Source organism: Cherax quadricarinatus, chromosome 15, assembly GCF_038502225.1.
Source record: "Cherax quadricarinatus isolate ZL_2023a chromosome 15, ASM3850222v1, whole genome shotgun sequence".
NCBI classification, from domain to species: domain Eukaryota; kingdom Metazoa; phylum Arthropoda; class Malacostraca; order Decapoda; family Parastacidae; genus Cherax; species Cherax quadricarinatus.
The window spans coordinates 490,224-506,320 of record NC_091306.1 but is presented as its reverse complement, the minus strand read 5'-3'; the positions used below and the strand labels follow the sequence as shown (position 1 = coordinate 506,320).

The 16,097-nt window shown below is 40.5% G+C and overlaps 1 protein-coding gene across 2 annotated transcripts in view; it reads right to left on the bottom strand.

Annotated features, from left to right (window-relative positions):
• The window catches only part of LOC128692119 (serine-rich adhesin for platelets), a 580,093-nt gene that overhangs the window by 498,142 nt on the left and 65,854 nt on the right, over positions 1-16,097 (bottom strand). Inside the window, exon 2 of one of the 2 annotated variants that reach the window (XM_070085078.1) lies at positions 14,756-15,087. In XM_070085078.1, coding sequence (XP_069941179.1) covers positions 14,756-14,758 — 3 coding nt within the window. In that variant the 5' untranslated portion in view covers positions 14,759-15,087. The remainder of the gene's footprint in view (positions 1-14,755; positions 15,088-16,097) is intronic. The other variant, XM_070085079.1, reaches the window with a different exon arrangement.

Sequence of the window (16,097 nt, the reverse complement as noted above, 5' to 3'; positions counted from 1 at the left end):
AACAGACGAGTGACAGTCACAGCTTAACACACACACACAGTAGCTGGAACAGACGAGTGAGTGGCAGTCACAGCTTAACACACACACAGTAGCTGGAACAGACGAGCAATCAAGGCAAGCACAACCACATAAATAAATATAAAAAAATAAACAGATATAGAATGTAACGGGAAGTAAGTTGCGGCAGCAGATAGGTAAACCACGATGGGGAGAGAGGAGGTGAAGGAGGGTGGGAAGGAGGGAGTGAGGAAAATTTTAGATTATCAAGGAAGCACCATTACTCCAGTGTAGTGTGTTACCCTGGTGGATGGCAGTGTTGGGATGTGTTGGTGGATGGCAATGTTGGGATGTGTTGGTGGATGACAATGTTGGGATGTGTTGGTTGATGGCAGTGTTGGGATGAGTTGGTGGATGGCAATGTTGGGATGTGTTGGTGGATGGCAATGTTGGGATGTGTTGGTGGATGGCGGTGTTGGGATGTGTTGGTTGATGGCGGTGTATAATACTTTCCTTTTGTAGAACACAATAAGAGCAGAGAACACATTAGAGAAGACAGTATAGAACACACAGGACGCCGGTGTCACCATCTGGAGAAGACCCGGGCCGGAAGTACCGGCAAATCAACAAGAAGAAGAAGAAGAAGAAGAACACACTAGGCTGAACAATTCAGGGATCACACATCACAGAAAGTACACTCTTGAAGCCTTGAAACTCAGAAATTTTGAAGACCAGGTTTTTATTAAGAAAGTTTGGGCTCTTGATGCAAACATTTATAGCTACTTTCTATTTCCACGGATCAGATATAATGATTTCTCATTTCCCAAGTGCTATGTGACCCTTAAGACTTTAGTGCTTCCCCAAGCATATAATAATCAGCGAGAAAAAAAGACAACGAAAACGGTATCAGAGAATATTATATTAACGTAAACAATATAGAAAATCCTTTAGAAAAGCTATACCAATAGATTCGTCCTCAACGATAGATAAAAACGGACTAATCTATATAGTGTAAATGGAAATGGACAAGACAACACAATAATGTCTCTACTCAAGCAAAAATAGGTAATCAAGAACCGGAAAACAAATATTTAAGCAAATAGGTTTATGACTGTAAAACCCACATGTAGACAAGAAGACAGATGAAGGAAGATGTGCGTATTTCGAACTCGATTAGCCCTTGTGGTTTAGCGCTTCTTTTTGATAATAATAATAATAATAATAATAATAATAATAATAATCGAACTCGATCGGAGATCGTCTTCAGCAGATCAGCTGAGGAGGAACTCGCATGAATCTTCCTTATCTCTGTGTTTCTGTTTACATGTGGGTTTACCATTCTACTGACAGATGTTCATTACTTTTTGATACTCTTTCAAATAGGTAAACACTTGCCAGTATACAAATATATTACTGAAGCGGAAAAATCCACTGGTAAACATAGGAACCAAAAACAAAGATAACGGTGGGAGGAGATAAGAAAGGACAGAAGAGAGAATAAGAGGACTTCATGGCGAAGTTGAAGGTGTTAGGTAGGATTATTGCCACGTAATGTGACGTAATGACGACGATTACTGGGATATCTGAGAAGGCTGGTTCTTGTAAGTAGAGGCACAGGACGAGCTGGCAACACCGTATTCCTCTTGCCTCATCTCGTTATCAGACCAACACATAGAAGGAGGCGCTCTGATGAAGGATAATGGAGAAGCGAGAGAATACGTTACGCCGTCCCGTCCCCCCAAGATACAGTGTCTAGCCAGAGAAAAGCAGAAACTGTGTTGAAAATGAAGACTAATAATCTCTATCTTCGCTGGAGCAACAACCATAAACTGAAAATAAAACCTGAACTGCCTTCCAGTTCATCCTGGATCATTAACCTGTCGCGACTAAGAAAGAAATGAGGAAGATAATTAACAAATCACGTCAAGGCAATGGAGGATGAAGAGACAGACAGGATCAGATCAAGTCACGTGTATTCCTCAGATAAATATATTTGACAGTGTACTGGAGAGGATAGTATTGTACAGAGATTAATACAGGACTCAAAGCTATATTTGGAATGTATAAAATGGTGTGTGTGTACTCACTTATTTGTGGTTGCGGGGTTCGATTCACAGCTCCTGGCCCCCGCCCCTTCGGTGGTCGCTACTAGGTCCACTCTCTACTCTGTGCTTTACAGTACCTTTTCTTAAAGCTATGTATGGGTCTTGCCTCCACTACATCACTCTCCAGATTGCTTCGTTTTCTGACAACTCTATTACTGAAGAAATATTTCATAACATCCCTGTGACTCATCTGAGTTTTCAACTTCCAGTTGTGAATTTGTGACCCCTTGTTGCTGTGGCCCTTCTCTTTTCTGTCATTTTGTGACATTTGTGTTTCCACCGAGTAGCGTTTACACATGTCTTCACAGCACGAGAGGAACTTACTGTACTGTTTAAATATTCCATCTCACACTGTCTGAAGACTGCATCAAGATGCCAGGTACCCATCAGTGCCAACCCTTGTTGTTATTAGCTTTCTGCAGAAGGCAAGATAGAGCTTGACAATTCTCGCATGTATACCCAATAACGGTAACATCTAGACATATTTTTTTCTAATCAAACTTCTGTTTTTCACTTTAGTTGACGTTGACACTTAAGTATTAACCCTTAAACTGTCTAAACAGATCTACGTTCATATGCGTAGTACTCCAAAAGTAGATCTACTTTTTTTTACATATTTTCAGTTATAAAAAAAAAGTATATCAAAGTTTTTTACACGTTTTCAAATGTAAAAAAGAAAAAAGAAGATCTACTTTTTTTACATACTTTCAAATGTTGAAAAAACGTAGATCTAGGTTTGGACAGTTTCAAGGTTAAACGTTGTTATGTGACTACGTTGTAGAGATAGCCCGGTGGTTCCCCGTTTTCTATTCACGGACGTACACATTTTTATCGCCTTAAATACTTCATATACTGTTATTATATGTTATGATTGATTAATTTTTTAATAGGCGACAATCTAACCTAACCTAACATACAATAACTGATACATAAGTTGAAAAAGGAACTTATTTGATAACTATCCGTATCAGGAGATACCTGCCTTGTTTCCTGACGAATGAACTACAATCACCGAGCGTTTGGATTTTAACGTATTCGGCTATGCTAGAATATTATGTGTGGCGTGTATAGGGCGGTTACTGAGAGGAGAAACAGGTATAATCACTCTGCGTGTACCATGGAGAGGACTGAGTGAACCTTGTGTGACCTCTTCCAGTATACCAACTTAACCTCGTTTACATATACTTTCTCTATTATTCCTCCTCTCAATATTCTCTTAATTTGATATTCCTCTTTTTCATTTTTCATACTCTAACTCCGTCCCTTTTCAAGCTCCTTGCCTCCTTTGTCGCTTTTTTTTCTCATTGTTACTTACTCTCTCACTTTCTCTTCCCAGTTGTCTTTCCTTCCCCAACACTCTCCCTTCCCTCACCTTCCTCTCTATTACGCCCCAACTTCATATATTTCCATCATCCTTCGCATCTCACATTCCATCTCTTTTGTCTTTGTATTCTCTCACGTTATTACCATTCTCTCTCTCCCATTTATTTCCTGTCAACTACTCTCACCTATACCCTCTTCTGCACTTCATTCTCTTCTCTCTCATCCCTATCTGTCCATCTCATCCCTATCAGTCTCGTTGTGTCTTCCTTTACTTCTCTCGTCACCTCCTCCAATCCTTCTGTTTCCTCAATGATTCCTTTCTCGCTTATTCTTGCGCTTTCTTGTTTTTTATTTTCACCTCTTCATTTTTTCTCTCATGCGTCAGCTCCCTTCTCACTCTACCAATTTCTTCCATTTTCCTGTCATATGTTGCATCCTATTTTCCGGCTTCCTCCGTCTTTTCTTCTTCGAGCCCTCTGCCCTCGTCTCCTCTCCTTCGATCCTTCTACCTCTGCCTCCCTCTTTCCCCCATTCCTTCCCTCTCTATCCCTCCCTCCTTCCTTCCCCCTCTCCCCTGCTTTTCCCGGGGGGCGAGAGTAATCTTCTCACTTGTAAACAATACGAGGTAGTTCACTAGTGTTTGTTTTTTAAGCCTGGAGGCCCCTGGCTCCCTCCCTCCTTCCTCCCTCTTTCATGCATTTTTTCTCTGCCTCCCTCACTCCCTCCTTCACACACGCACCCACTGCTTCTTTTCCTCCCTTACACCCTTATTCCTTCCTTCTGTCTCTCATACACCCACTCTTTCCTTCCCTCTCTCATACACCTACTCTTCCCTTCCCTCCCTCACACTTGTTCCTTTCTTCCTTCCCTCACACACCCACTCCTTCCTTACTTCCGTAACACACTTATCCCTTCTTTCCCTCTCTCACACACACCCATCCTTTATTCCCTCCCTCAAGAAGGATAGGAGCGAGTACTGTACCTTGTGGAACAGAGCTTTTCACTGTGGCAGCCTCCGACTTAACTCTGTTTACCATTACTCTTTTTGATCTTTGGGTTAAAAAATTAAAGATCCATGTGATTGCCAATCATGCTTCTTAGAACTCTTTCAAAAATATTTTTAATAGGGGACGTTAGAGCTATGGTCTTGAATTATTTACTATTGTTTTGCTACCACTGTATAAAGAGGAGGCTATATATTAGTTGGTTTTAGGGACTGTAGGACGACACCCGTGTCCAGGCTCCCTTCCCAAAGGGATTTCTTGCAGTTCTTGATGAACACGGAATTCCACAAGTCTGGGCCTGGGGCAGAGTGGATGGAGATAGTCAAAGGCTTCTTCAAAGTCCAGTGGAGTTAGGGTTATGTCCAAGATTTGGTATAAATTGACAATGTTTAGAGGCTCGATCATGAAAAATTCATTCCGATTATCTACCTTTAGTCTAACTAATGGCTGACTAAACACTAAGTCATACTGAGACTTCAGCATCTCACTCATTTCTTTGCTGTCTTCAGTGTAAGTCCCATTTTATTAGAGCAAGACTCCGATACTGAATGAGGTTTTTCCATCCCTCTCACCCCCACATATTCCTTCCCTCCCTCTCACCCCCACATATTCTTTCCCTCCCTCACACACCCATTCCTTCTTTTTCTCATACTAAAATTCATCATTGCTTCCTCCTTCCTCCTTTATTTCCTCTCGCTTCCATCCTGTCTTCCTTGATTGCCATATAGCCACTCATTTAAAATACCCACCCACATGGGCACTCCCACCCCCATTCATCCGTCCACACGTCCACTGATTCATCCGTCCACACGTCCACTGATTCATCCGTCCACACGTCCACTGATTCATCCGTCCACACGTCCACTGATTCATCCGTCCACACGTCCACTGATTCATCCGTCCACACGTTCACTCATTCATCCGCCCACACAAGCTCTGTCATCCACCCACACACAGTTTATCTCGTTATGTTGTTCCTTGTTAATTTCCTTGTTGTGTAAGTGTCTTTCAAGGTCACAGGTGTTGCACTTTCTTAAGTCTCTTTATTCTTGTTTATGAAAGTGTTGCTGCACTAACCTTGATGGTGTCTCACTGAAAACTGAATATCAGGATACTGCATTTGTATATTATGTATTTTTCTCAACAGTTACACTAAGTTGCCATAAATCACTTGACTGTGTTGTATTACTGTCTGGTGTGACCCGGAGTCTCTTCTGAAAGTCAGCGCCTCCGTGGCCCGGTCCTAGACCAAGCCTCCTGGTTGCTGACCTGATCGATCAAGCTGTTACTGCCTGTAGCCCGCAGTCCACAGTATGCACGACAACTCGGTTGATTAGAGCTGTTTTGAGGAATATGTCGATTTCAGTCTTGAAGACAGCATGAAGGGAGGGTGTTTAAGAGTCGTGGTCCCTTAACAATAACTGTTTTTTTTTCTGTGTGCTCATCACTTCCCTGCTTTTCACTGGAGTAATCCTGCACCGTCTTGTCCAGTTATAATGCTATATTTATGTTGTAATCTTAGTTCAAAGCTTTTCCCAGTTTCTCCGTAATAAACTTTATTACATTATTTACAAGGAATGTGATGATGGAGCACTGTGTGGCGAAACGTTTCTTCAATAAAGATTCCCATATGTTGCATAAGTGTCTCAGTTCTTTACAAGAAATCTTGAAGACACTGCCATCAACATTTTGGGGGAATTTTTAATCAGGTTTTTTACTGTATCGAGATTTTTAAAAATGACTTTGATTTAAAAATTCTTAAGTAGAGATGGAAAATCAAGAAGGTTTTCATGGTAATGGAGAATCAACATATTCTTTGTTGAATAAGACTGTTCGTCCATTTTTGAGTTTTAAAAAGTATTTCTATCGATTTTAAGTGTTTTGGGTATTTTAGATCATTAGCTATTTCACAAATCTATGAACTCTGAGCTGCGAATACACAAAGTTCTCAAAAACATGGATGAGAATACAGAAAGTTTAACTCTATCATGATGTGAAGAATAATAGTGTACATAACAGTTATTTGTTGTTTTCTGTATATTTTTAATTTAAAATCATGGTTTCCCTTAATAATTAAAAGTAAAAAAAGACAACGAGTTATTCTGTTCAAACTCAAAACAGTAAAATTTATGGAATGAGCTAGACTAATTTAACAAGAAAATGGTTTATATCTGTATTCTTAGGCATTAGACACAAAACATCGGAAACATATGTGTACCACTTAACTCTGCTGGGAAGGATTTTGTTAAGCAATCTTGTTTCAAAATATTCCCTGTACAAATCAAAGTTGCATTTAAAAATCTTGATACAGTAATAAAAAAAAACTGATTAAAAATTCACCTTAATATGCTGTATGTACAAGATTCCTTGTAAAAATGTAATAATTTATTATGGTCAAACTGGAAAAAGCTTTGAATTAAGATTACAATAACATAAATATAGCATAATAACTGAACAAGTGACTAATGCTCTATTTATACATGTGACAGATTTTGACCACCTAACTGATTTTCAAAAAAACAGAGAAAGTTTTATCGAGCAGATCTATGGTTGAGAGAAATATAATTGAGTCGAGCTTCATAAAAAAATTGATTGTGTAATATGATTATTGATTTAGGATTATGCAAACTAAATTAATTTATAATTAATAAAATTTGGTTAGAATATATATATATATATATATATATATATATATATATATATATATATATATATATATATATATATATATATATATATATATATAATGTATGTTCTTTAAAATGGTTCTAAAATATAGTTTACAGCCGACGACTGTGAAGACAAGAAGCACGTTGAAGAACAAGCTTTTACTGGGACTACGTTTCGCTCTGTGTTAAGCTTGATCATAACTCTAATTATTTCTCTGCACTTTGTCCATACTTTCCTAGGCAATATTTCCAACCAGTAATCACAGTCTCCTCTACCACATTTTTTTTTTTTTTAAATTCAACAGTGATTTTGAGAGAGAGAGAGAGAGAGAGAGAGAGAGAGAGAGAGAGAGAGAGAGAGAGAGAGAGAGAGAGAGAGATGGAGACACCGGAGGGATGTGGGTGGCCTTACTGTTATGTACAAGGCCAATATTGTCAAAGTACCACACTTGGATCCACTTCGAGGACAGCGTGAAGCCAGGTTCTATACCACAAGACGGGCAGAAAGCAGCAACTTCACTCTGGCTGTACCCTTCTCCAGAACACCACTTCATTTATCCCCAGGATGACTCAAGTCTGGAACACATTCGTACAGCATTATGATGTTAACAAGATAAAGTCAGTTGATCAGATGAACATGCTGGCCCACAGATGGCTCCAACTTCATCCTGTTCCCTACTTGTATGTTTCACAACGATAAAAATGCTTTCAAATGAGCTGATGTAGGTAACAGCTCTTAGCTTGTCAATAAAGTTTGGAATCCTTAACCTGTAAATAGCTTGTCAATAAAGCTAGCGATCCTTAACCTAACCTTGTCAAACCCTGTGTAAAAAGAGAGAGAGAGAGAGAGAGAGAGAGAAAGAGTATGTGCCGCTGGTGAAAATAGATGACAGACGCCTAATAGTCAGTTTATTTTCCCCTGGCAGTTACTGGTGATGAAAGATGACACACTCCCCGTACTTAACGTCACCTACGTGGGCAGTGAAGTAAAGAAAGATAGGAGAAATAACTATAGTAGGATGAAGATAGGAAGGGAAAGAAAAGTAGGAGGAAGAGAAAAGGAGAAAAGCAGTACGAAGAGAGAAGGGGAGGTTTGTGTGTATAATATATATATATATATATATATATATATATATATATATATATATATATATATATATATATATACACACACACACACACACATGCGATAGATGCAGGCTACTGCTGTTAAAATGGGGTAGATACAGGCTATTATTATTTTTTATTATCACACTGGCCGATTCCCACCAAGGCAGGGTGGCCCGAAAAAGAAAAACTTTCACCATCATTCACTCCATCACTGTCTTGCCAGAAGGGTGCTTTACACTACAGTTTTTAAACTGCAACATTAACACCCCTCCTTTAGAGTGCAGGCACTGTACTTCCCATCTCCAAGACTCAAGTCCGGCCTGCCGGTTTCCCTGAACCCCTTCATAAATGTTACTTTGCTCACACTCCAACAGCACGTCAAGTATTAAAAACCATTTGTCTCCATTCACTCCTATCAAACACGCTCACGCACGCCTGCTGGAAGTCCAAGCCCCTCGCACACAAAACCTCCTTTACCCCCTCCCTCCAACCTTTCCTAGGCCGACCCCTACCCCGCCTTCATAGGCTACTGGTGTTAAATGTGGTAGATGCAGGCTACTGGTGTTAAAATGGGGTAGATGCAGGCTACTGGTGTTAAGTGGGGTAGATGCAGGCTACTGGTGTTAAGTGGGGTAGATGCAGGCTACTGGTGTTAAGTGGGGTAGATGCAGGCTACTGGTGTTAAAATGGGGTAAGATAAGATTTCGTTCGGATTTTTAACCCCGGAGGGTTAGCCACCCAGGATAACCCAAGAAAGTCAGTGCGTCATCGAGGACTGTCTAACTTATTTCCATTGGGGTCCTTAATCTTGTCCCGCAGGATGCGACCCACACCAGTCGACTAACACCCAGGTACCTATTTGCTGCTAGGTGAACAGGACAACAGGTGTAAGGAAACGTGTCGAATGTTTCCACCCGCCGGGAATCGAACCCGGGCCCTCCGTGTGTGAAGCGGGAGCTTTAGCCACCAGGCCACCAGGCCCATGCAGGTTACTGCATCTACCCCATTTCTTTGCTTTTCCCTAGCCCACCGATACCTTAATTTATTGCTCTATAAAAATCCCCTCATATAACACACACATCAAATTTTCTGGACTCTGTTATAGCCCCTCTGCCACCAATTATTAAGGGCGAGATTTCCACGTCCAGCATTGAGTATCGTTACGGTTTTCTCCAAGGCCGGAGTTTCACTATAGTTAGTCTGATTATTAATTAACTGTTGCATGTTTCTGCTCTGGAGAATTGTGACTTCCAGAATTGTCGCTATCTATTGAAAATTATGAAGCTAATAGATGTGCGTTGAAATATTTATTGAAGCATTGTGAGGGTGTTGAGTGTAGTGGTGGTGACTGGTGATTGCGATGGTGGTTGTGATGGTGGTGATTCTGTTGATTATGATGGTGGTGATTCTGTTGGTGATGATGGTGATTCTGATGGTAGTGATTGTGATGATGGTGAGTGTGATTGATGATAGTGGTGTGTTTGTAATTTCCGTCACTTCACAGAAGTACAGGAGGAAAGATGTTGATCTATGCATTACACTAATGTACTTTGTGATTTTTACCAATTACTTAAAAATGTACAGTGAATGATCACTGTAAAATGATTTTTAGTGTTCAGAGTACAAAATTTATACAGTGTACAATTAACATATTATTAACGTTCAATTAATGTGGTGCCCGATAACTGTACAGTGTACATTTAATGTGGTGGCCCGGTGGTCTGGTGGCTAAAACTCCCGCTTCACACACGGAGGGCCCGGGTTCGATTCCCGGCGGGTGGAAATTCCGACACGTTTCCTTACACCTATTGTCCTGTTCACCTAGCAGCAAATAGGTACCTGGGTGTTAGTCGACTGGTGTGGGTCGCATCCTGGGGGACAAGATTAAGGACCCCAATGGAAATAAGTTAGACAGTCCTCGATGACGCACTGACTTTCTTGGGTTATCCTGGGTTGCTAACCCTCCGGGGTTAAAAATCCGAACGAAATCTTATCTTATTTTATCTTAATGCATAATTAATGTACAATGTGTAATTGTTGTATAATTAATGTTCAGTATACAATATGAATGTGCAGTAAGGGAGTAAGATGTATATGACGTTGTGGGGCGAGGCCAGGGGGTGTACTTCGACCCCCGTAAGCACTCTTCGGCGAGTACAGTGTCAGATACATTGTGAGTACACAGTGTCAGGCGTCAAGTGTGACAGTGTCATATCCTGCCAACAAGAGTGTGGGTTCCAGCAGCAGCTGGAGTTCTCACAGTGTGAGTATACGAGGTAGAGTCTTCCACTGTATATGAATATTTCTCATTTTTGAACACATACATATTCAGTAGTGCGGACGGAGGATCGAACCTTTACCACCACATGCAATGAATGACTCACATGGTATTACCGTTCCATATAATGTGTATGTGTGTATACACACACATAAAATATATTAACTTAAGCTTTAGTTTTACTTGATAATATTTGCTTGAAGTTCAGGTTAAAATTCTTCCATAAAGGGGGAAAATGACGATTTTATAGAGGTAGTATTTAGTCCACATCTAGAAAAAAGTGGATAAGATGGGAACTGTGCAAATAGCTGAAGGGCGACTGGCGCTACGAGAGTCACTGTGTAAGGCGGAAAACACTGAAAATACCCGGGCTGGCTGGCTGGCTGGCTGGCTGGCTGATGGGCTGATTGACTGACTGGCTGGCTGGCTGACTGATTGACTGACTGGCTGACTGACGGGCTGATTGACTGACTGACCGGTGCAAGGAAAAAAAGAGGACATAACCACATATGAGGTCATAAACGGATACTAGAGAACAGATAAAGATTTCTTATCACCTTCAACAGGGGAAGCAAGACACCGACCACACTAACCTTAGAAAAACAGCGATGCCAACATAATAATAGAATATTCAACAACAATAAAAGAATACTGGAACTAAGGAAAAAATGAAAAGCAAAGGCAATGACAGAAATAATGACTTCTACAGTGAAAATAAATTAAAATATGTGAGTTCATTGCTGACTGCAGTATACCAAGAGCACAGCTCAGCCACTGTGGCAACCAACAAGTACATGTTGGTGGTGAGTGAACATCTGGACGCGTCTAGGTATAGGGAAAGCCTAGACTGACAGTAGTGGTGATGACAGTGGTGGTGATGCTAGTTGGGGTGATGAAAGTGGTGATGATGACAGTGGTGGTGATGATAGTGGTGGTGATGATAGTGGTGATGCTGACTGGTGGTGATGAGAGTGGTGATGATGACGGTGGTGGTGATGACAGTGATGTTAGTTGTGGTGATGATAGTAGCGATGGTGATGATAGTGGTGGTGATCACAGTGGTGATGATCACATTGGTGGTGATGATCACAGTGGTGGTGATCACAGTGGTTAGCGTCATCAAACGAAGCTAAAGTTAGCTGAGCTAACATGGAACAAATTCCTCTGGACGTGATAGAACTGGTTGCCAAGTATTTTAGTAGTCTACCCTTCTCTCTCTCTCTCTCTCTCTCTCTCTCTCTCTCTCTCTCTCTCTCTCTCTCTCTCTCTCTCTCTCTAGTTGCTTAAAAGAGCAACATAAAACTTCTTGTGTGTGTGTGTGTGTGTGTGTGTGTGTGTGTGTGTGTGTGTGTGTGTGTGTGTGTGTGTGTGTGTGTGTGTGTGTGTGTGTGTGACATGTTATTTATTATCACCTCTTGTTCTCCCTAGTCTCCCTGATGATGACCTCCTCGTCTCCCTGATGATGACCTCCTCGTCTCCCTGATGGTGACCTTATAGCCTCCTTGATGGTGACCTAGTCTCCCTGATGACCTCGTCTCCTTGATGGTGACCTCCTAGTCTCCCTGATGGTGACCTCTTGTTCTCACTGATGGCGACCTACTCTTATTCTCCCTGACTGTGACCTCTTGTTAACCCTGATGGTAACCTAATTTCATCTGATTTTCACCTCTTCTCCCTGCTGGTGACCGCCTAACCTCCCTGGTGGTAACCTCTCGTAACTGATATTGTAATACTGTTCTTCCTGATGCTGACCTCTTGTTCTCCTTGATGGTAATTTCACGTTGTTCTTGATGCTGACCCCTTGGTCTTTTTCTTCTCCATAATGATGATGACATGGTCTGCCAGATGGGACGCTTGTTCTCCCTGATGATGTTTTGTTCTCCCTTATGATGTTTTGTTCTCCCTTATGATGTTTTGTTCTCCCTTATGATGTTTTGTTCTCCCTTATGATGTTTTGTTCTCCCTTATGATGTTTTGTTCTCCCTTATGATGTTTTGTTCTCTCTTATGATGTTTTGTTCTCCCTGATGATGTTTTGTTCTCTCTGATGGTGACATTTTGTTCTCTGATTCTAGATATACAGTGAATTTTAAGATCAATGAAAGAATATTATATTTGGGAGACCTTTGTACTCTAGTCTGAAGTACCAAGTGTGGAGGGGTAATAGTAAAGTCTGGAGTACCAAGTGTAGAAGAGGTAATGGAAAAGTATTGAGTACAAAGTGTAGAGGATTAGCAGTAAAGTACGGAATACAAAGTGCAAATCACAATGGAAAAACTTTAATGAAGTTTTGTAGACAAATTTTTATTAATAGGTGGTAAATGTTTATTAACAGACAGTAAATATTTGGTAATAAGTATTTAGTGTTTCATAACATTAAGTAAATGTCTGATAAGGAGCTGTAAATATTTCATGACAAGCAGTAAATGTTAGTAAGAGGCAGTAAATGTTTGGTAACAAATGTTAAATGTTTGGTAATAAGCATTTATTGTTTCATCGGCGTAGTGTGTAACTATTATGCCGAGACTAAGAAGGAAGGAAGACATTAGAAGGTGTGGCAATATGAAAGGTGTATTTCTAAAACCTATGTTGGGTTATTTGAGATTATTTGGTGATGTAAAAAGGCTGGTGAAAGATTGATTATGAGTACATACTGCTCTTGAGTAGATGGAAGGACGTACAACGGAGGATTGGAAGAAATGTGTAAAACTTCTAGGAGATATTTGCGTTAGCATCTAGCATCTGTGTGATTATGTTAGATTAGAGTGGAGGGTACTGGTTTATTAGAGTTGATGTGCATAGTACTATATATGATAGGAATCAGAGAAACCACGTCGGTGACGTGAGTTATGGTGGCAGAATGTACTGTGGCTGCAGTTGTTAAGGTGGATGGGAATGTTGTTGCTCAGTGGATCAAAAGTTTTCATACCAATGAATTAGTCTAAAATATATTGTCCTACCTCAACTCATTTCTAAACCCAGTCTGATGTGGGTGACACCTACAACAGTCTGCTAACACCAGGTACCTCTTTTTGCTAAATGAATGGAATCAACAGGTGTAAAGAGACCTGCATGGTCTGAAATTTTCCAGTGGTTGGCATGTTAAATACAGTGAATTCAACGAGATCATCAAGCGAAGTCTTGCTGCAGCCCAGTGCCCAGCCCAGAGAGAACATTGATCTTTACTTCCCAGGACCTCACATGCACCCATCTGTCGCCTTGACAGGATCACATTATACCCCTGAAAGAATGGAAGACTGATGGTGAGGGACTACTTGTGCATCTACCTTGGCCGACACTTACGGGGAAATTATAGTAGCAGAAAATCATACTCTATAATTATTAATATGTAATCCTCAGCTAAATCACACACTGGGGCACAGCCGTTTGTCAATTCCTTTATTTACTGTCTTGTATTGAAACAATTGTTTCATTCTCTGACGGGCTGCTTCTCCTCTGTATGTGGATTAAAGTGACCAGGGCTGGAGGAGGAGTCCCTTATGATACCACTTAGGTAGAAAGTTTAACAGAGGGGAAAACAATAAATATATATATATATATATATATACAGTACTTTGGAATCAGAGACTCTCCTGGGACTAACTCCGAAATATACATATTTTTACCCGCGTTTCATTTTTTTTTTTTGGGGGGGGGGGGGGAGGGTTCAAAGGGGTTACTTCTCATCGATCAGGGTTTAGTGATGCTTTAATTCCAATATCTTTATCAAAAAATGCCAGGTCGGTTACATTATGTGGGTATACATACGGTGTTTTCTACATTGATGTTAAAATTTGACAGAAAATATATATTTAAAGTAGCTGTTGACTTTCATTTAACAATTTAGTACCCTTCATAGAGCTGACTTATGAAATAGTTACAGGTCTCTGTTGCCGCAATCTTTTACCAAACCTTTCTTCAACCTTAATAAGTTAAAAAAAAAAATCTAAGGAAGAATAGATCCTCAATACATAACACAGAATAAGATTACGTTGGCGGGCTAGCTATAGATTTTAGACTTAAGAAGAAGTAGGGTATTTCCTTAGGACAAAAGGGGAAATTTGTCCTGATGCTGCTAATATTAAGCGCTAGAAGACAAACTTAGTATAGCTTTCAATCTTGTGAGGGAGACCTTCAGCTGGCTATCCGGTGTACCCTCGTCTTCCTCTCTGAATGAGTTACTGTTACTCCTCTTGAAAGAAACTGATGTGAGCTCCATTTGACCTGCGAAGAAAATACAGTAAATTGTAAATCAAAAGAGTGTACTCACCATGTCTCAGTGTTGCTCAAGGAAGAAGTGCCAGATGATGCAACACACGATGCACAGGAACACGAAAATGAAGATGATTATTATAATGATCATCCATGCCTCCATTTATCACAGCTTGTTCTCCTCCCTCCGTTATCCTCTAGTTGCTTGTTCCTGGCCACGCCTGCCGTGCTCCACTCATGCTCCGTCTAGTTCTCATTGGATTTCTATTTGTTATTCTTATTTTTTTCCCACAAAAAGCAGTGTACACTATTATAACTCAGATGGACATTATTTTCATTGATTTCTAACTTATATTTTTCCAATGACACTTTTGTTATTTTTACACTATTCTGCGGAAAAGAAATTTTATTAATACATTGATAAATAAGGTTATTATTATTGCATTCAAGAAGGAGCACTAAACTCGTGTAAGTTATCCAGCATTCAGTAAATGGAAGGTGTAGAGGTGAGGTAATTATGTTTGATCCAAGGAAAACATAAATAACTTCAATTCCTGGGATGAAGACAAGTGTAATTCCTTTCGGATTGTCTCACTGATCGAGTCCTTGAGTTGTTAATTGGTTTTGTTTGTACCACCTGAGGTAACAAGTGTTCTTAAAGTGGTAGGAGGAGCTGCTGCTGATCTTAATGTTTCCGGAGTCATCGTCGCCGCTGCCCGGTCTTGTACCAGGCTTTTTATATTGTAAATTAAATGTCATGGAATAAGAACTGTTACTAAACATAAAGTCACAATAGGTGTATATGGAATGTAAGAAGAAGTTTGCCAGATTTACCTGCCATCTTCTATGTTTCACAGACAACAAGAAAAGATTAGCAATGTTGCCAGAGTGGAAAACGTTTAACAAATTTTCCTTTGACATTGGTATGACTGGATGATAGTACCTCTCTGGATGGTTGCAGTCAACCAACCTGCTACTGGATGATAGTACCTCTCTGGATGGTTGCTGTCAACTAACCTGCTACTGGATGATAATATTTCTCTGGATGGTTGCTGTCAACCAACCTCCTACTGGATGATAGTACCTCTCTGGATGGTTGCTGTCAACTAACCTGCTACTGGATGATAGTACTTCTCTGGATGGTTGCTGTCAACTAACCTGCTACTGGATGATAGTACCTCTCTGGATGGTTGCTGTCAACCAACCTGCTACTGAATGATGGCACCTCTGGATGGTTGCTGTCAACCAACCTGCTACTGAATGATGGCACCTCTGGATGGTTGCTGTCAACCAACCTGCTACTGAATGATGGCACCTCTGGATGGTTGCTGTCAACCAACCTGCTACTGAATGATGGCACCTCTGGATGGTTGCTGTCAACCAACCTGCTACTGAATGAT